At 34.8% G+C, this 21,200-nt stretch overlaps 1 protein-coding gene across 2 annotated transcripts in view; it reads left to right on the top strand.

The window, feature by feature from the left end:
• The window catches only part of XRN1 (5'-3' exoribonuclease 1), a 36,387-nt gene that overhangs the window by 7,383 nt on the left and 7,804 nt on the right, over positions 1-21,200 (top strand). The window contains exons 7-32 of one of the 2 annotated variants that reach the window (XM_086468742.1): positions 679-766; positions 885-1,053; positions 1,272-1,339; positions 2,359-2,493; positions 3,810-3,873; positions 4,623-4,728; positions 5,083-5,172; positions 5,313-5,469; positions 5,813-5,932; positions 6,946-7,115; positions 7,951-8,071; positions 8,169-8,267; positions 9,971-10,074; positions 10,593-10,724; positions 11,467-11,629; positions 12,100-12,213; positions 12,699-12,797; positions 12,961-13,076; positions 13,937-14,083; positions 14,439-14,528; positions 15,551-15,686; positions 16,411-16,467; positions 17,142-17,274; positions 18,396-18,465; positions 19,613-19,838; positions 20,495-20,596. In XM_086468742.1, the coding sequence (XP_086324868.1) occupies positions 679-766; positions 885-1,053; positions 1,272-1,339; positions 2,359-2,493; positions 3,810-3,873; positions 4,623-4,728; positions 5,083-5,172; positions 5,313-5,469; positions 5,813-5,932; positions 6,946-7,115; positions 7,951-8,071; positions 8,169-8,267; positions 9,971-10,074; positions 10,593-10,724; positions 11,467-11,629; positions 12,100-12,213; positions 12,699-12,797; positions 12,961-13,076; positions 13,937-14,083; positions 14,439-14,528; positions 15,551-15,686; positions 16,411-16,467; positions 17,142-17,274; positions 18,396-18,465; positions 19,613-19,838; positions 20,495-20,596 (3,076 nt within the window). Of the gene's footprint in view, positions 1-678; positions 767-884; positions 1,054-1,271; positions 1,340-2,358; positions 2,500-3,809; positions 3,874-4,622; positions 4,729-5,082; positions 5,173-5,312; positions 5,470-5,812; positions 5,933-6,945; positions 7,116-7,950; positions 8,072-8,168; positions 8,268-9,970; positions 10,075-10,592; positions 10,725-11,466; positions 11,630-12,099; positions 12,214-12,698; positions 12,798-12,960; positions 13,077-13,936; positions 14,084-14,438; positions 14,529-15,550; positions 15,687-16,410; positions 16,468-17,141; positions 17,275-18,395; positions 18,466-19,612; positions 19,839-20,494; positions 20,597-21,200 lie in introns of both variants that reach the window. The other variant, XM_086468743.1, reaches the window with a different exon arrangement.

The following is a 21,200-nucleotide window of genomic DNA, read 5'->3' as shown; positions in this document are numbered from 1 at the left end:
TTTGGCCTAACATTGGCTTAGGTATTAAGTAATTCTAATTGACAGGAAGGAAAAGGAAAAGAAGGCAGAATATAGGTAGGCTAATTTATGCCATAAACAAACAGTAGGTTTGTAATTTTTTTTTTTTGATGCTGTGGTGAAGCCGGTAGATAATACACGTGGAGCGTATTTTCAAGTTCAGCATATTCTTTTCTTACAAGAAGCATTTCAAATGACGGCAAGTGTAATCCAGACAGTTTAGACATGAATCTGTGTACTCTGCATATACTCAGACTGGTTCTAAAATACCTTAAAATTTATTTGGTTTGGTGCAAAATTAGGTTAGGTTGTTGTCTTTTTTAGTTTTGTTTTTTTTTTTTTTTTAAGACAATGGGTTAATTAGTTAGGAAATAGTTAATGCACTATGGAACTCCATAAAGCTGCCCTGCTTTCTCTAAGGTAGCTGTTTTCCATACAGTGCAGTCAAATTTGCTGCTTAGAAGATTCTGCTGCAAAATTTTATAGACTCAAACCAAATGAATCCTAAAATAGATTCAAAGAAATGTTTGTACGTTACTACTTCTGCAAAGGTACAATCCTGTTAAGATTACTTGGTTTTAGGTAACCTTGGACTTATTAAATATTCATATTGAAAGTGTGTTTATAAATAATTAACTTATTCTTTTGAATAACTTACAGAGCATGTGCACCAGAGGAAACGACGTTTCATTTACTGCACTTATCACTGATGAGAGAATATATTGATTATGAATTTTCACCAGTAAAAGTAAGTTCTAATGGAGCTGTGATTGGAAAAAAAAGTGTGTGCAAACATAATAATAAAAATTATACTGCTGTGTTGTTTTCTTTTTTTTCCCTCCCCCATCCCCCCCCCCCCCCCCCAGGACAAGATTTCCTTTGAGTATGATATCGAAAGGATAATAGATGATTGGATCTTAATGGGTTTCCTTGTTGGAAATGATTTTATTCCTCATCTACCTCATTTACACATTAATCATGATGCACTGCCACTACTTTATAGAACATACATGGCTATCTTGCCAGAACTGGGAGGTAAGAACACTTAAGTTCAGTTGTGGAAAGTAGAAGCATTAACATTCCTGCATTAATATTTATTCACTTTTTTAGCCATGTTAGAATATTTGGCATTTGTTACGCTTTCTTTATAGAGAGCCAGCAAGATGACGTTCTATTATCTATGGGCATTTAAATTGAAATTTAAAAATTATTAAATTGTTGATTTAAAAAACGTGCTTTATTTTCCCCTATAGGTTACATAAATGAAAATGGGCATCTGAATTTAAAACGCTTTGAGAAATATCTCACGAGATTGTCAGATGTAAGTAACTTTGAAATTGCACTGCATAGAATGGTATAGTCTGTTGAACATAACCTCAATATAGTGCCCTAGAATACACCATTCTGTAGTTTTAATGAACTGTTAAATGGCTGTTTTACAAGTGTTCCAGACAGCTGTTTTATCATTTGACTGATGGGATCTAATCAGTTCTTGTCTGTTCTTACCATAAGAGGAAAAAGATTGACTCATTTGATCTATGCTTTAGCAAGCATCTTTTAGCACTGCAGGTCGAATGAGGATTCACCAGTAGAATCGTGGTTCTCAATTCTCATTGAATAATGAGCATCAGTACTGGGCAAAGTGTGCTGCAAGCAATGATATTCTTTGCTTCCCCTGCTGGTCAGTTTCCTGTAGGGTAAGCTATGTCTGAAGATCTTGGAGAGCAATATTTTTTGCAAGTTTTTTTGTGAAGATCAATGGTAAAGAGCAATGAAGCATTAGCATCTCTGAGGTAGGCATCAGCATTCTTTATGGACTAACTGGCGCACAGGAGGCAATCCTGTTAAGTGCCACTGCAGTAATCCATCCTAGAGATGAGAAAAGGTATAGGCCATATAGAAATTGAAGATCTCAGCCTTCTGATGAACTTGGAAGGAGGAAGTTCATCTGCTGTCCCTGCTTCAGCCCTGTCTTCTGATTCTTGGGTGGAACTATGAAAGTGTTGGGAGTGTGGCACAAACTATTACCCAGACCCTGTATACATCTACTACTTGTAGAGTTGGTAGTGAAGTGTGGAAGTTAGCTAACTCTTTTTGTTACCCATTGCTGCATTACTGAAAGGGAACAAAATATGACTTTGGTATATGTTATATATTGCGAAGAAAAAAAGATTTTTAATATTAGTCTGTTAGTTTAGTTGTAGCTCTGGGGCAAAATGTTTATGTACAAATGACTCTAGATGTAATCTAATGCATGTATGGAAAAGACATTGTTAATTTAGCACTCTAAATTTGGCATCCCTCAAATATTTCTGAACTTACTTTAATCTTTTTGCACAGTTTGATCGTGAACACTTCAGTGAAGTCTTTGTAGACCTAAAATGGTTTGAAAGTAAAGTAGGCAATAAATACCTCAATGAGGCGGCTGGTATTGCAGCAGAGGAAGCCAGAAAAAATAAACAAAAGAAACAAAAGGTTAGTGTTTTGCATGTGCAACTTTGGAAATAAGAGTTTTTAAATGGCATAAATCTCTGTTTTGAGATTTTTGAGAGCAGAAAAGATAGTAAAATGTAACATTTGAAGAACTGCCTGTATGCATTGCTGGTTGTGAGTGATTAAATGGGTAAGTCAAGGTCAAGTTCTCATGATTTTTGAAATCTTGTAAACCTGTAACTTTATGCTTTATGTCAATTTATCTGTTCCTCCATAGCAGCAGTACTTACTTTTGGGTCAGTTATGATTGAATTTGCTGTCTTTTATAATTTTACTTTTTAATGAATAGCCTGCTAGAAGTTTTATGTATTTCAGATACACTGATAGTTTGTTCATGCATGTCTTGGTCGACTATTTGACAATGAATAGATAAATAGCAGTTTCATGGTGTGAGCTATCTCAGATTGGTTATTAAACTTTCAATTCTAGATATAACCAATGAATAAGGAACAACACCTTTCTCTGTATCTTTACTCTGCCCCACTGTCATGTTCCCCACCGCCACCTCCAATATATTCCTTCAGCAGAGTGTGGAATAGCAGCAGGAAATTCCTTCAAGTTTAATCTGTCACTGTGTATCATTAGCCTGTTCTTTAGTGCAGCTTGTGGTTTGTAAGAGCAGGACATTAGCTCTTCCTTTAATAAGGTATGCTTTATTTGTGGTTGTTTTCTTATTTGCCACAGAAGTTTGGAGCAGCTGTATAGTATTAGCTGGCCATCTTGACTGGTCCTTTGAATGGCAGTGACAGTCAGGAGCTTGCATATCTCAGGTGCAGGAGAAGAGGGCCAACTTAATGATTCTGCTTATTGACAGCGACTCAGTGCTGTAGACAAAAGACTGTAGTGTGAGAATGAAGTGAATGTTTTGCTTGTTTGACTCTCTAAACCACGATTTTTAGTATCCTTACTTCCTACAAAAGTAATTGGAACTCTTAAAAATCGGCTGATGAAAAATTTGAATGTATACTGGTGCCATAGCACAATGCATAATGTAGGTAAAAATGCTTAAATGTGTACTGCACAGTTTTGGAAATAGTTGTATTTTGGAAAACAAATATTCAGATATTTCTTAAAGGTAGTTGAGATTTTATTTGAGACTGCTCCTTTGTCTGATCTGTCCTTTTGTCTGATAAAATAATTTTCCCTAGGCAATTAGAACAGAAGGAAATGTAATGGGTTTTATGCTAAATAATAATAATATTTATACATCTTGATTATAGCATTTTGAGTTGCAGATTATATGGTTGTGAATGAGGTGTGTGTGTATTTTTACTTTATCTCAACTATTGATTTAATAGGCTCAGGAAAATTCTATATGTTTGGCTGCTTTAGAAAAAAACGAAGGTCAAGTGACCCCTAAAAGTAAGTGCAAATAATTTTTCCATATAACAAAAGAAACTTATTAATTTGTGTGTAGAGTTGGAAGATCTGTAAGAATTTCATGTCAGAGATGACCTTAATCTAAAAGAGTTATGTGGGTCAGCTATTGAGAAATGGACCTGCACATCACTGGGTTATGGTGAGAGGAGTTGTGCTAAAGCTATTGAAGTGCTTCTTACTCAACCAGTATTTCCCTGATGAATTAAAGGAATGAATGAGCAAATCTTCAACAATGTTATGGTTTTTATGATTATATGTCTACGTATTTTGTTTTACAGGTAGAGACAAATGAAGAGATTTTTGTATGGCTTTGGGATTTTTGATTGTGTTGATTATGTTTTTAAAGTTGTTCCACTTGTAGGAAGTAACTTTTGCTCATGCTTTGAAATTTAGTGTCAAAAACGTATAAATATTACTCCTTGATACAAGATGATGTTGCTGAAAAAAGATTAAATTCTTAAATTTATTTTAACATTTTCTTAAATTATTTTCTGATGGCTTATATTCTCTTCTCTGTTCTTGTAATTGTTCTACAAAGTGAATTGCCTGTCTTTAAAGGAAAAAATGTTCCAGATTTTCTCTAGGTAAAGATTTTGTTTGATTGTTGCGTGTTACTTTTAGTGCAAGGAAGGTATGAGCATCTATAACTGAACTGAGGAATAAAGTTGTAGTAGATAAGTGAATGTTAACACCCCCCCCCCTTTTTTTTTTTTCCATGACCGCTTTTTCAGCTGTGTTGGAAGATGAACCAGAAGATGATGATCTATTTGAAACTGAGTTTAGGCAATACAAAAGAACTTACTACATGACTAAAATGGGTGTAGAAGTAGTTTCTGAGTAAGTGTATGCTGCTGCATTTTATTTTTTTTTTAAAAAAAACAAAGACAAGTCTTTGCATATGTCTAATACAAGACAGAATATTCGTCCATGTCAAAAGCAGAGAACACATGGCAGTGTACTGCAGCAGTGATGCTTTTGGCTAATGCAAAAAGAGCTGCAAGTCAAGTTTTCTGTAACAAGTCTTTGAGGACCAGAGAGAAAAAAATCAGTATGAAATGAATCTAGAAAACCAGGGTCTTGCTATGTTCCCAAAATGCTCTGTCTTCATTCCTATGTACAAGGTGCTAGGTAATTTTTATATACCAGTGAAAATAAGAAAAACCGATGAGTATCTTTTCTCTTTCTTTTGAGTGACTTCTTGGCCGATCAAGCTGAATGTTATGTCCAGGCAATACAATGGATTTTGCATTATTATTACCATGGAGTTCAGTCATGGAGCTGGTAAGAAAAAATGTCAAATGAGAAATTGCTTGAAGTGATATTCCACCTTGTACGCTGGGAACAATTAACGGAGTTCTGTTTGTTTCTTATCTGTCCTATAACCAGGTCAAGTAACTTAAGAGGGCTTTTTTTCCCTGCAGGTATTATCCTTATCATTATGCACCTTATCTGTCAGATATTCGCAACATTGGTGAACTCAAAATCAAATTTGAACTGGGAAAACCTTTCATGCCATTTGAACAGCTTCTTGCTGTACTTCCAGCAGCTAGCAAAGATCTGCTGCCGAAATGCTACCAGGTAGGATTTAGAATTAAATTGAATTTATCTATCGCTTACTGGTTGTCTGTTTTATTTTGAAGTAACTTTCTTCTTGATATTTTTGCATACCCTCTTAGTTACATTCTACCTCTAAATTTTAGGTGTATGGTTAAATGCTGCTACTTCTTACTATTCTTAGTACGTTGTAAAGTGAGTAGTAAATACAAAATTTTGCATTTGTTAAGCAATTTCAGACTAGAACAGTTAAATGTTGAATTCCTCTTCAGCCTTGAATTGTTTTTAATACCAGCCTTCCTCTGTCTTTTCCTAGAGCTAGTTGTAAATTGTTTCTGTTATTAATTCCTCTATTGTGTTTTCCTAGCATTTGATGATTAGTCAAGACTCTCCTATTATAGAATATTATCCACCAGATTTTAAAACTGACCTAAATGGAAAACAGCAAGAATGGGAAGCTGTAGTATTAATACCGTTTATTGATGAGGTGAGTGCTTTCAATGTCTGCTGTCTGTAAAAGCTTCATAACAAATCTGATAAACTTCGTAATTAATCAACAGTTACACATGCAATTAAATGGAAGTTGAAATTAACACTTGATAAGATCACAGGAAAATGCAAATGTTTGCTGCCTGGAGAGTAAGGCTAGATAAAGTTACCACAAGCAAAGTTAGCTTCAATCGGTAGAAGCTTTAAGGGATGTGAACTTTTTGTTGTTTGTTCATGTTTTTGATCAGCTGTCCAAATATTTGGTTTCAGATATTTGAAAAAAAATTCTATTCCTATATACATATAAAAATATGGAAAGTCTGAAGGTAAAATAAAACACTGGAAAAAAAAAAAAAGTCTTTTTACAGAAAATCTCTTCATATGAACAGCAGTAATGGGTAGAAGACTAAGTACAAATCAAATAGTAAAACATTAATTACAAAATAGTAACATTTTCCTTTTGCATGTAGGATAACAGTATTACATATGTTGTTGTAATAGCTTTTATCAGATTAAATTCGAGCACATCAAAGTGGATGAAAATAAAAGTGCAGATTAGATGTTAAGACATGTACAGGTCATGGCATGTGCCTATCATTTGTTTCCATAGTTCTCAGTGAAAGATTGACAGGACTTAGCCTTCATATAAAAGACAACAGTTGCTACTTGAATGACCCATAAGGTTTTGAAACTTTTTCAAGAGTTATTTTGCAGAATTTTATGATAACATCTAAAATCTTTTTAGTATTTCTTTGTATGGTCAATGTAACAGGCAAAATATGGCTAGCCTTTGGAAACATATTTGCAAAAAGGTAATCTTTATGCTCCAAAGCCATTCCGTTGTAATTGTCCTAATTTTGTTAGAGAGCTGGGTTGTGAGGAAGGGGGAGGCTGCAATTAGAAAATGAACATGTTAACTAGAAAAGTGTAGGTATCCGCTTTCCCAATGTGGATGTTTCCGTGATAATTTTTGTTGCTAGTTTCACATATGCTGATTTCTCTAAAATTTAGAAACGACTGCTGCAGGCCATGGAATCCTGTAATAAGTGCCTAAAAGAAGAGGAGAAACGTAGAAATACTCATAGTGCTTGCTTAATGTACTGCTATGACAAAGATGCAGAGTTCCAGTACATGTCACCATGGCCAGAGAAATTCCCTGCAATAGAAAGATGTCATACAAGGTAACACTGGCATAACTGTTTTAGAGTAGACTAAAAGTAGTTAAATACTTTTAATAGCGTTTTAACCAAAGCTTGTGTATGCCAATATATACTCTGAAAAATGTTGAATGAGATGTTTCTTGTTGTGGATGGTAAGTAGAAGTATTTGTCCCTTTTCCTCAAGTGTTACTTTCCGAAAGAGGTGACCCAATGCTAAGATGGCAAGAACACTCTAGAGAATTACTAGACTTTGTATGCCACAGAGGATGAAAGACTGGTACAGATATCTGATAATAGTGGTGATTTCTCAGCATGCTAATTCCAGACCATTTGTTTTAAAAAAAAAAAAAAAAAAAAAGTAAGCATTTGGATCCAGTGCAGAGTTGAACACAAGTGTGTTTTTAGCTTCCTTCTCATTGAAAGTAGCCAGCTTTATTTAGTACAGGCTGAGGTTTCAAGATTAAATGGAAACATAACCTTAATAGTAGTAAAACTTGCAGCAAAATAGGGGAGGAATGCCTGTTACAGGATTACACTTGATGAAGAATGAAGAGTTGTGAAGATGAGTGATACCATATGAAACCATTGCTAGTATAGAATTTTACAATAACAGTGAATTAAAATAGAGATTGGGACATACTGCAGCTTGAAGTTTTGTCTTTTTCTTAATGAGTAGTCTCTTTGCCGTAAAGCATGGGTTTTTATAGTCCTTTATATAGATTCTCAGTGGCTTAAATTTAATTGCCACCTTACAGGAAAGTCAAAGGGTTTAACAATTAGTGAGTGTTTGAGTAATGAGAGCTTCTAGAGCTGAAAGTCAGTATGTATGATCAAACATTGTGCAACTTTTTTTTAGGTATAAAACAATACCTTTGGATGCTTGGCATGTAGAAATAACCCACAATAAGATAACTAAAATCAACAAGAGTGCTTTATATTTTTGTGGATTTCCTACTTTAAAGCACATTAAACATAAGGTAAAAGATTTCCCTTTTCTGATGTTTTCGCTTATATTTAATAGATAACGACGTGAAAGTTCAAGTAAGTTTTACATGCTGTTATGTTTTCACCCAGTTCTATCTCAGAAAAAGTGGTGTACAGGTATTTCAGCAAAGCAGCCATGGAGAGAACATGATGTTAGAAATCATAGCTGATGAGAATTCAAGAGAACAGGTAAGCATTCGGCTCCTAACAAAAAAACCCGAAACCCATCAAACAACAACAAAACAGGCAAAAAAACTTCTCGTAAAAAGATTCAATTTCTTAAATAGTCAATTTTTCTCCTGTAATACACTATTGAGAAGATAAAAATAACAACCTTCTCAATAGTGTATTATAGGAGAAAAATGTTTATAGACTAGTACTGAAAAAGTTTAAAAAATTTTTAAACCCAAGCATTTCTTAAAAAAGAATAGTTAAATATATTGAATAGTTAATTTAAAAGAAATCCTCAGATTTTTTTTAACTTTATTTAAGTAGTAATGCTTGATTTCAAAACTAGCTTCATGTATAAGTTGTTAAAATTTGATCGATAGAAAGGAAGGTGAAATACGGCTTTATGCTCAAGGCCGTAGAATTAATTGCTGGAGGTCTCTGCAGTTCTTAGCTCCTAGCCCAGATTAGGTAGTAGTATTCTCGGTATATGTTTTGGAAACAGTTCACTGAAAACACCAGCAGCATTCATTCACAGTGAAAGCTTTCATTGACTATTGGACTCAATAGTGAAAAGTAAAGTTCATTAGGATTAAAATGCTAAATTTGTGTGGGGAACAGTCTAGAATTTTGGGAATCATCTGGAAGATTTAAATTTGTCCTGATTGGGAATATTAAATGTCAGTCTCCTTAGTAGAGTTTCTGGCATTTCTCTGTGGTAGCCTTCAGATGTTTTTAGGTAAGGAGTTGATGAGACTCAATCCTGACTAATTAATAGTTGGAAATGGTATAAATGCAAGGAAGTAGAGTCTCCAGACCAGTGCCCCTTGCCTTTTGTGTGGCTGAGTATATAGGTGTTTTTTTCATCAGTCCCTTTTCATCAACAAACCAGACTTACACCTTCCACTTAAATAAGAATGTTTGATAGAGGAATTAGAGGAAAGAGTTGATGTAGAGACATTAAGAAGCAAAATATTTTTTCTGAATGCTTTAAAAGCCAACTCTATTTCATAATCAAAAATACCAGGTAGCAAAAGACAAGTCCAGGAAACAAAAAAAGTTTCAGAGATAAATACGTAAGTAAAACGGGGAATGGAGGGAGGAGGAAAACAACAAGATAGGATTTTACACTAGAGACATAGGGAGAGTGAATGTTCAAGATACATGGGAAAGAGAATTGAATAAGCCAAACTAATATATTAAAAAATAGCAGAAACTCATTGGAAAAACAGAACATAACTAAGACTAAAATTACAGATGCTAACAAAGTCCAGGACACAAGTGCTGTTTCTTTGTTTCACTGAGATACAAAATTAAAATCTATGGTACAAAATATTTCACTGATCTCAAATTGTCAGTTTGATTGTTGTGTCCCAGAGACACAAAGAGTTCTAAGTGATTTAACAAAAAAAGTACATAGTAAGTCTATGCCAGAATGTAAATCAACCCAGGTCTTACAATTAACATATGCCACATGTAAAAAGCCACACTTGGAATATGATACTTTGTCCTAAAAAATGAAATATGATTCTCCATTTCTAATCAGAGATTATGCAATATGCCTCAGAGTATAATTTAATAAGCTAAAATGAGCTTTTTATTCTGCAAAAAACCTCTTCTTTAACTAGAGTAGTTTTTATTGCAAAAACAGTTTGAAAATATTTTAACAGCAATCTTTTAATATGTTAAGCAATTTATTAATAGTAACTTTGGGTCTTTTTCAGATGGTAGAAAACGTTGCCAGTTTGGTACTTGGGAAGCGTGTTTTTGTTAACTGGCCACACCTTGAGGAAGCCAGAGTTGTTGCTGTGTCAGATGGAGAAACTAAGTAAGAGACATTTCGTAGATAGTTGTTTGTTGACAGTCTTTGTTATTTTGTTCAAAGTAAGTTCCTTAGCTGTACAAAAGTTTTGGTTATATAATAATACTTGCTAACAGCAAATTAGTCCAGATGTATCAAAGGCTGCTTGGTGGAAGAACCTTTGTTTAACATCATTCTAAGGTTTGGTTAGCTGTGTAAAAGTCAAGTCCTTCAATATTTTGCTATAGATGTAGAAGTTCAGGAGAGCTCATTCTTAGCTTTGAGGGGAAAAACGTATTCATAGAAATCCACACAGAGTAATGTAAAAGAGAACATTTCTGTACAGACTTCCTTTCAGCACATGCACTGGTATTATTATAAAAGGTACGCTGTGTGGCCTGTTGTGGGAGGGATAGAGAAAATGATGCTACAAGTTTTCCATGTCCTTAACAAGTAATTTCTAACTGTATTAAATTTTGCTTGCGATTGTTATGTCTAGATTAATCTTCCTTGGTAAGATTCATACCTGTCATAATATTCTCAAGGTTTTATTTGGAAGAACCACATGGCACACAGAAGCTTTACATGGGAAATGCAGTGCCCCCAACTAAAGTGGCGTACGTTGGAGATAAGGAACAAAGCATGTGGTTAAAAGAAGTTCAAGGCATTTCAGAGCAGTAAGTAACTTTGAAACTTAAAGTGTTACTTTGCATTTTATAGCTTAGTTATGTTTTGTTGCTGTATTACAGACATAAGTAGCAGAGAAGAGCTACTGCATACTTAATGGTAAAGATTAATGTGTCTGCTGGAATTGGGGAAATAAAAACCCACACCACCACCAACAAAAAACCCACATAAAAGAGCTTATGTCAAAATTCCAGGGTATACGGAGTTAGTCCTTAGATATTTAAAGTTAGGTGCTGGAATTCTCAAATAAATGACTTTCAGTATTTACTCTGCTACTCAATTTTCTGTTCTGGTCTTAGTAATCTTCAGCTGTAGGAAGTACATAGAATGGAGTCACACAGTACCAAGTTACAACTTCAGTAGCTTAGCGTTGTTAAATTTGAATACAGCTCTTGCTCTTCTAGAGTGTGGGTGCTCAGTGGATCGCAACGGAGTTACAGTAGGTTGCCATTTTATTATCTGTCTTTTGAGTTAACTGCCTTAATTACCCCTAACCCTTCCCACTGTAAAGGTAATATGTTTAAATTAACACACTAAACTATGCAGTGATGGCTGTGCAGCAATGGATGAGCAATTGGTTAAGTAATATATTCTGGGTATTTTTTATAAAACAGGAAGCAAACTATTAGAATCCTTTTGTAAGAGTATTTTTTTTCCTCAAGAAATTAATTCCACCCTCTTGGTTCAGTTCTGTTTATTGTAATCAAACTAAATATTCTGCTTTCTATTCAGCTACCAGAGAAGAAAAGGAATAATTATTCATGAAACATCAATAGTTGTATATGCTCAGTTACTCACTGGTAATAGATATCAACTAAACCAAAATGGAGAAGTTTATTTGGAGAAGCAGTGGTCAAAGCAAGTTCTTCCTTTTGTTTACCAAACTGTTGTCAAGGTAAATACACAAATTCAGTATCTGCTTGCACATAGCTCCTTACACCATTGGGGTGGGGGTCGGGTACATGGAGGAAAGAGCACATGCTCCTTCAGAACAAAAGAATGAACAAAAATAAGCATCTTAAATTAATGTAATTTATTGTATAAAAAAACTGTAAAGTGCTTAGGCAAGTATTTTGTCACAAAATTTGGGACCCTGTTGCACAGTTTAGAGATGTTACTGAAAAAATGGCTTTTGTCATCTTTTTACTGATGATATTTTGAATGAAGTACAGTAGTAGTGCTCTATGAGGTAGCATAGTTGCTTGTGTAGCAGCATTTGTAATACAGCATTAACTTCTTTGTCTGTGATGAATTATTTCAGACTCAGAAAATGTTTTAGAATAAGCATCTATTTGTATGACTTTTAAATTATTCTACTGGAACTGAATGATATTTAACAGAATCAATTTTGTCTTTTTCATTTAGGATATCAAAGCCTTTGACTCTCGTTTTTCAAACATCAAAACTTTGGATGATTTGTTTCCTCCTGGAAGTGCAGCCTTTATGCTGGGATCTCCTTACTATGGCTGCATGGGAGAAGTTAGTTCCAATAATTTAATTCCTCTCCCCCCCCGCCCCCTAGATTTCTGTATTTGCGAGCCTAAAATAATCTATTAAGATGTGTGGCAGTAGTGGTCATTTGCTAGCTAAAATTTTAAATTAAAGATAACCTGAAGGTTTAGTCAGAGGAGGAGAGGTTTTTTCTCCATTCCCTGTCACTGTTGCTGGCATAACAGGAAAAAAGTATCATAACTTGAATGCAGGATTATTTTTATTAATTGTTTGGGATAATTTGCAATACATAAAGTTCCTATTTTGAACCATTTTCAGTCATGGATTACTTTGATTTAATACTGTTTGATTGCCTCTCTGAGGAGGCAGTGTCCAGGCCAAGGCAAGATGGTGAATCCCAAAGCGTCTTTGTGCTTACTGCAGAGAAATTGTTGATAAAATAGACTGTGAGGTCTAGTATCCAAAGGCTGCTGGTTTTAAATAACATTTTTCATGTGTTGTTTCTCTCCAAGGTTCAAGATTCACATGATGTGATCACAGAAGGTAGAATTCGTGTAGTTTTCAGTATTCCATGTGAACCCCAGCTTGATCCTTTAATACAGAACCAGCATGTAAGCGCTTCTGGTTTTCTAGTAAAAGCTTAAACAATGAGTCAAATGTATTTTGCAATGGTAAATGTCTTTCAGGGATGCTTCCACGTTATTCATTTGCTCTTTGTATAAAAATCCATATCGTTTTGGAATTGCCAGTATTTTTTGTTTGTTTGTTTTAAAGAAATACTCTGTGAAATACAATCCTGCATATGTTTTGGCCAGCCGTCTTGGAGTAAGTGGATATCTTGTCTCCAGATTTACAGGGAGTATCTTTATTGGAAGAGGATCAAAGAAAAAGTAAGTTCTCTTTGTGGATTTTGACTGTAGAGAAGCTTCTAAATTCTAATACAACTCTACAGAATTTCTGCTGTGTTTAAGTGCTGTTCTTATGAAGTGTATAACTGGTTTGTGATGTGAAGCTTTCTTTAAAGCACATTTGTTGTAAACTAAATTAATATGCAGTCTTCTCCTGTCCTATCATAAACTTCTCTTTAAGTTTTGTTTACGGGAGAATTGTTCTGTTGACTTTAGTGTTGTAGAAAGATACAAATTGACTTTCCTGCCTAGCTATTTGCATAATTGAAGTGGGAGTTTGAACTGACTTTGCCACACTGAAAATAAAAGTGGAATTGGGATTTAATTTCATTGTGCTTATCATTACTGCTGGTGTAAAGGGATAATAATTCTAACTGTAATTTTTTTTTAAGAACTAGTTAAGACTAGAGCTACTTAAAATATATAAGGGAGGCAACCCCTGTAGTTCCCTGAATGTCAGAGTTGTGGCTTCCTGGGACAGCTCACTAAAGAAGTGGTTGATGCCTGAACATCTTCCTCTGCACATTTGCTCCCCACTGATTGTTCAGGGACATCCTTCTGCATCTTGGTAAATGCCAGGTAGATTGTGGTTGGTTAGATCTCAATTAAGGAAGAGGGGTAAAAATATTTCCTACCCTCCTTTGCAGTAAGATATGAGCAGCTACTGTAGCACAGCTTATGTCCTGTAGCATTTACAGCTGTTGCGATGCTAACAAGTAAACAATACAATTAATATAATTTTTCTGTGGTTTAAGGCTGAGGATGTATGTTATGTGTTTTTAATGTATGTACACACACACGTATATGTTATTGCAAGTTAATAAACCTTTTCTTGTTTCCAGTCCTCATGGAGATCACAAAGCAAATGTGGGGCTAAACCTGAAGTTCAATAAGAAAAATGAAGAAGTTCCTGGCTATACTAAGAAAGTTGGAAATGAATGGATGTATTCTTCTGCAGTAGAGCAACTACTTGCTGAGTATTTAGAAAGGTAAATATTGGATATGAACTTCATCCAAATTACCCACCTTCATGTCAGCGTTTGGATTTTGTCCTCTGGACGCAGATGTTCTAAGAACTGATGAGTTTCCTTTTGGAGATTGCTTGGTGGAATTTCTTCTGTTCCAATATTCTCCTTCCAAGGAGGAGCGCATTTTGGGATAGAGTAATTTTGTTAGCAGCTTACCCTTGACAAATGAGCATTATGACACTAAATTAAGTAAAAAATAATCTGTCTGGGCTCCAGAAATTTTGAAACCCGTCAAAGTTTGTTTTGATGAGGCTTTTTTTCTGTTCTATGCTGAAACTAAATTTATCTTACATTTATCGATTTATTCGTGTTTTAGGGTCCCTGAACTATTTAATTATATAGCCAAGAATAGCCAGGAAGATATCTTCTATGAAGATGACATTTGGCCTGGAGAGGATGAGAATGGGTAAGCCATCCTTCTTCCCCCTGCTCCCCCCCCCAGCCCCTAGAATAAGTAGAATAAAGGCCGACAATGCTGTGAAATTGGTGATGATCATGTAGTGGCTGCTATGTAACTGAAACCTTGCTGTTCCCTGAGCAGTAATGATTGTTCAGGGATGACTCTGAAAAAAATTATCACAATGTTGTACATTCCAGTTGTGGAGTCGAAGTCTCTGTCAGGCTCCTGTCTCAAGTCCAATAAATGAGAAATCTAATTTTCCATATATACCTCATAATTCTTGCTTTTGAAGTGACCTTCAGGTAAGCATAGTTATGAATAGTCAGAAAGTTACCAAAATACCATTTGGAAAATAAGCAATAATTATTTAATTATTTAAGATCACTTTTAATTTGAAAAATAACATGTATAGAATTTAAAGTACTTAGCACATTTTTAGTATAATGCAGTCAGTTTCATGGGACACGAGGAGCAACGTTGATTCCAGATACAGTATAGTAACATTAAAGAAGCTTTTATTATTAGCTAGTAAGCCCTATTCACAGGCTTGAGTTGGTAAAAGTGTGCATGATCCGGCACTCCACAGGACTCTTACCAGGCAGACATAACATTGTGGGACTCATCTGTTACAAGAATCTCAGGTTTGTGCTCCATTTTACCAGAGGCACGCCCTGAAGTTCGTTCTTTCTGTGTTGTGAGAAACAGCTGGTCACAGAACCTTTAATCACAGCTGGACATGGTTAGTTGGTTGGATGCAAACATAATTTACTAAATAGTTGGTTTTTTGTTTTTTTGTTTTTTTTTTCAGGTTATAGTTTTGAAACAGTGTTGCATGATTTAGTTAGGTGTTTGGGGTTTTTTTTTAACCCCTGTTGTAAGCTCGTACAGAACTCTTAAATTCTGTTACTTCATGAATGTAAGCAAGCATTGTGCCTATAGAATAATACTTGACTGGTTAAATCAGGGAATGTGGTAAAATGCTTAGTTTATGCAGTTAAAAGATTTAATTAATGTTGTTTTTTATTTAGAGCTGAGAAAGTTCAAGAAATTGTTGCCTGGTTAAAGGCACATCCTGTGTCTGCTTTGTCTCGCTCATCTTGTGACTTGCAAATTTTGGATGCAGCCATTGTTGAGAGAATTGAAGAAGAAATAGAGAAATGCAAGGTATGCAGCTTGACATCATTGTGAGGAGGGGTGAACAAAAAAGCAGCTGCTCATTATTTTTCAGGTTCTTGTATTAGAATAAGACGATTGAAGACTACTTGTCATTCCAAAGAAAAAGAATACAGAATGTAACATAAGATCTGAATTTTTAATATTGAATTGTCCCAGGAGTTCAGAAAAGCTCATTATTAATCTTTTTAATTGACTCACTCTTTCTGAGGCAGTACAGCAGCATTAGGCTATGCTCTGAACTTTGCCTTTTGGTGATTACAGAATGGAACAGGTGTTCTGAACTACCGAAGTGCTGTTTCTAAGTGCAATCCCAGCTGTTCTTCCCTTGCACTTTCTCTTTGGTCTGAGGAAAATTAGAAAGTTGTTTTCTGAAGGCCACAGATCAAAAAAGGGGCCATGGAAATTACTAAAGCAAAAGCTAAGGGCAAAACCACATGAAATAATGGGCTGATTTCTTTGAAGTTACTTGCAATATGTTAATAAAATTGATATGAATTGTGGCATTAGCCAAACAATGCAAAAGCTTTGGTAAGAAATAGTCATGTTTTAAAACCTGGACTTAGTCATGCTAAAAACTTCATGAAAGCTGTATACCTTCCTCTAAAAGAAACAAAAGAATTCTACGTTATCTTTTCAAGTGTTTCATTGTGCCTGAAATCCAATGTTGATTCCTACACTAGTTTGTAATGACTTTCTGTTCCTTTTCCTTTAGCAGAGACAAAGCAATAAGAAGGTGCGAGTAACTGTGAAACCTCATTTGCTGTACAGAGTAAGTGATGTGAAAAGGGTTTTTTTTTAAAGTTAAGTTGTCCAGATCATATTTATTTTACCTGAGCTTACTAACTTTCAGAGAGTAGAATTTTATGACAGTATTGATGGAAGAAAGAGTTTTATGATCCCTTCTGGAAAATCAATTTGAGAACGGCAGTCTGTCTCTAAAAGGAATTTCTACTAACTACAAACTCTGTCATGTATCATACGGACTTTCAGTTCTGTTCTACCTTCTGTCCTTCATGCTTCTACAGTTCTCATTGGCCATATAATGAAGACAAAACAAAATCTGCTTCCCATTTGTCTCTTCTTCCCTGTTTTGCTTTTTGTTCAGTTCTTGACGTAGGACCAACTGCTCATCTTGCTTGGTATTTCAGATACCTGCGTTACTGATACAGTCAGGTTATACTTGATGGTTTTATTTTGTCTAAATTGATCCCCTTGGTCTGGCTTGGATCACATACAGCACTGCTGTTTCTCAGACAGAAGCAGTGGGAGTTGCGAGGAAAAAATTTTACTTTGTGTCTGGGGAGGGGAAGATTCTATGTTCTTACACAATTTTCTTTTCAGAAAGGTTGCTTTATAGTGTGTTTCAGGTATTGTTATAAATGCATTTTGATTGTAATCTCTATTTTTTTGCAAACATTAACACAGTCTTTTGGTTATTGTCAGCCATTAGAACAGCAGAATGGGGTTGTTCCAGATCGAGATGCAGAGTATAGGCTGTTTGACCGTGTTGTCAATGTGAGAGAGAACTTTTCCGTTCCAGTTGGTCTTCGAGGTACCATTATAGGAATTAAAGGAGGTAATATTTTCTTCATAATTGTAGCATTATAGCTGTATAACAGCTGAGCTTGTGATGTGAAAGCAGGCTTCAGAAAAGTGTTCTGTATAATGGTTGTGAATGCACAGAAATTTCTTGCCTATGAAACATATGCAGCTTGAAGCCACTAATGACATATTTACTGTTTTGAATTAAACCTACAGGTATTCTATTTTAATTTCATGTGTTATTCAGCTGTACTTTAACTAAGAACTTACTTACCCTTTGTTCCTTCTTAATATGAAGAAGGCAGAGAGATCTGAGAGGGAACTTGGGCAGCAAAAAAGGAAAATGAAGTTATGGGAAGATATGGGCAAAGTTAAGAGAAGTAGAGATAAAAACAATAATAAATTAATTAATACTTACATTGAACAAGAAATTTTGTCAAATATTATTTGTCTCAAATTGTTTTATTTGGAATTTGGATTTTACTGTGTGATACTCCATTTCTGTTAAATGGCTTGGATTTATACCATCTTTGACAAGAAGATTATCCATAAATGTATTTCAGGTAAACAAAAGAATTTACGGAACCACATTGGCCATTTGAGAACTAGTAATAGAAATTGGCATTTAAGTAGTTGCTTTCTCATTCAGTTTGCATCCAACAGAATCTTGAACAGATTAGATTTGCATGCAGCTTTTTTAAGAGAGGTATCCTTTTCTCTGTAACAATGATATACTAGTATAATTTTAGAGGAGTATTAGTCGTTATGCAAGAAGGTAATGTTAAAGCTGTCAGATTCTGACTGCCTGAATGTAAACGTGTTTTGCATCTCTTTTCTGGCAGTTTCTGACAGCTGTGATGTACTGCTATAAATTGCAGTTCTATTAATACAGGTTGATAAGTTGTTACGCGTGGTACATTTCTGTTGAAAGTATATCTAAAAGGGCAGCAATATATGACTTTGAGAAGCATTTCCAAATTGCTGATAATGAAATTATTTAAGGAATAAGGATTTTTTAGTTGATGATTAGTTAGGGTTTGGTCTTTTCATTATTTATTGCATAACTAATATAGATATTTTCATAATTTAGATGAAAACAGCTAAATATGTAGGTTGTTAAATATGTAGGATGACTTTTAATTTTGTTTTCTGTAGCCAGTAGAGAAACAGATGTGCTCTTTGAAGTTTTGTTTGATGAAGAATTCCTTGGAGGCCTAACTATAAGGTTTGTGCAGGCAGTTTCATAGTCATTTCATGCTATTGGTATAGATGACATGAAATTGTTGCTTTTGGCTTTGTTGAGTATTTTTAATGCCTCTTTTTAAAACTTTCTTTCTCAACACTGTTGTTTGGGTTTTATTTCTTTTATGTTTCTCTTTTCTCTTTGAGTAGAGACAATTTTAATGAAGCATATTACATTTTGGAAATGCTCTTTAGGCTTTTGTGTGTGTTTAGAAGCTTCTGATTTGTAGAAAGGAAATACGAGCCAGTAGAATCACTAGATCCAAATGTCTTTCTAAAACAAATATTTAGAAAACAAGTTATTATCAGTATGTCTTTAACATATAGATTAAACAATAGTAATCATCTGTTTCTCTGAAGGAGAGACTCTGAACTCTCAGTAATGGATACTTAAGCACTAAATTCTAACTGCCATTAAAACCCAAAACTGTTCTTCAGGAGGTGGAGGCATGGTTAATGCTTTTGTTTTAAACAGTGTGATAATTCTTCAGTATTTAAGCAGGTGAACTTCTAAGTGCACTAGTTTACCCAGCAGGCTTCATTTTACTGTTGTTCTTAGACAAATAAAGGTTTTTTTATGACAGAAATTAGAGAATCTTACCTATTCCCTGCATTCAGCAAGCATAACAAACACTATCCCTTGCAACAGCATGTCCTGTAACATAAATAATCTTCAGTATTCAGAATCATAAAGGAAGATATAAAACTGACTAAATGCTGCTTAACTTCAATTTATAATTCTGCTACTGTCTTCAGTTTTCATCTCAGAAAAGTAAAATAATATTATTTCCTGGTTCATAATTTTTTATAGAAATATTTACTACAGAACTATGCTATAACAATTCACTCATCTTTAAAATGTCTTTGAGCTCAGTACTGAGGTACAATATAAACTCAAAGTAGTAGTGATTTCTCTTGTTTTCTGGTTTTGACAGCCAGAGGCCAAAGGGGAGCACAATGGGATAAACGTTGTGTGTAATGGTACTATATTGGATACAGTTTTCAGCATCTGCTGGTCAAACTTGAGTCATTATCTTTTGGCATAGAGGCAACGGTGTTATTAAATCAGATATATTGAAATGTCAACAATTAAACTACATGAAACAACTATGTAATTCGCTTTTCTTAAGGTGCTCACCTGCCAGAGGTTATCGTCTGCCATCAAGTGCCTTAATTAACCTGTCCCATGGTAGTCGGTCAGAAATGGGAAATCAAAAACTGACGGCCGTAGTTAAACCTCAGCCAGCTGTGAATAACTACAATTCGTATGCGTCTGATCTGTCATCTGTATGCTCACAAAAGGTGCATCTGGGAGGCCTCAACCATTCTCCTCGCTCCCTTTTTGTTCCCACTCAAGTAAGACTATTCTTTCATTTGTACAAAAATGTTTTTCCCTAGTAGCCGAATTATAACCATGGTTATCATCTTCATTTGTACAAACAAAATTTGATTTTTATGTCAGTATATTAGAAGTAGGATAATCCTTATCTTGGAGAATGAGTTAATCCAATAATGAAAGAGACCAAAAGTTCCTTATTGACAGTTGCTTTGCTTTGAGTAGCTCCAGTTGTGTTTCCAAGAGGCAAATATTTAGTTCAGGGTGGTGGTACCACATTTGGTGTCAACAAACAGTTCGATTGGTCAGAGATGCCAACTATTTCCTTAAAGTTCTGTTGCAAGTAATGCTTCCTGTAGGCCAAGTTTGTCCATGCTTGGAAAGAGAAGACATGATTTCCTTATCAGTTTTGCTTCTTGGTTATGATTTACTTCGAAAATGCGGTAAAGGAGGAAAAAATTACAGGTGAATTGGGATTCTCATTCGTTTAGATACTTCTTCTCAAACACACCTATAGCAACTTGAACTCACTCATTAAGCTCATTTTCTTTAGAGAAGTCACTTATAAAAAAATAAAATCTATCTCTCATGTTTTATAAGTCTATACAAGAAAAACTGCTTTCCAAAAGAAAATTTAAGGCAATGAAACACTTCTGGATTTCTCTCAATGATTTAGCAGCTGAATGGAAGACAGCATTACAATCTCAGGGCTGAAAATCAGGGCAACTCTCACTCACCCCAGAAAGGATCATTTTTGAGTGGCAATCAGAAAAACAAGGTGAGTGTTCTGATTCATTTAGTGTTGGACCTAAACGTCTCAATATTTATTTTGGCCCCCTGTTTAGAGTGGGTGTCCTTTTCTCATGTTAACAGATATCATTGTTTTAGTACATCAGATACTTCAGTCCAGACTGGAGTAGAATGTGTTCCAGTTCTTGAATAGTATCCTGTGCTATCCTTGTTTGGATTCCAGATTTTCAAAAGTGTTTTTTACGTAGCTGGGCTTCAGTTCTGTGATAACGTACATGTAATGTTATGAAGCAATTGAGCCTGACTGATATAAGGCCTTACAAAATAATACATTAATGGTAAAATTTAAGAATACCACCAGTATGAAAGCATGCTTTTGAAACCATTTTGAATTATGAGCTTGGTGATCTTTCTGATGTTCATAACTTCAGTTAATAACAAAACAAAAACAATATCAAAACAAACTAAGCTCATTTCAATTTAATAGTGATTCTTAGGAAAAGCTGTTATGTAAATACAACACACCACAATAGCCTAATACCTGCAAGTTCTACTAGTGTCAGTATGGAAACTTACGTTGTCTGAGCACTGGTAAACATGGAACTTAAAATTTTCAGAATGTCTTTGTATAT

The sequence above is a fragment of the Leptosomus discolor genome, chromosome 7 (assembly GCF_034619465.1).
Source record: "Leptosomus discolor isolate bLepDis1 chromosome 7, bLepDis1.hap2, whole genome shotgun sequence".
In the NCBI taxonomy this organism is placed as follows: domain Eukaryota; kingdom Metazoa; phylum Chordata; class Aves; order Leptosomiformes; family Leptosomidae; genus Leptosomus; species Leptosomus discolor.
The sequence above is the reverse complement of the archived record's forward strand: the minus strand, read 5'-3'. Positions and strand labels throughout refer to the sequence as shown.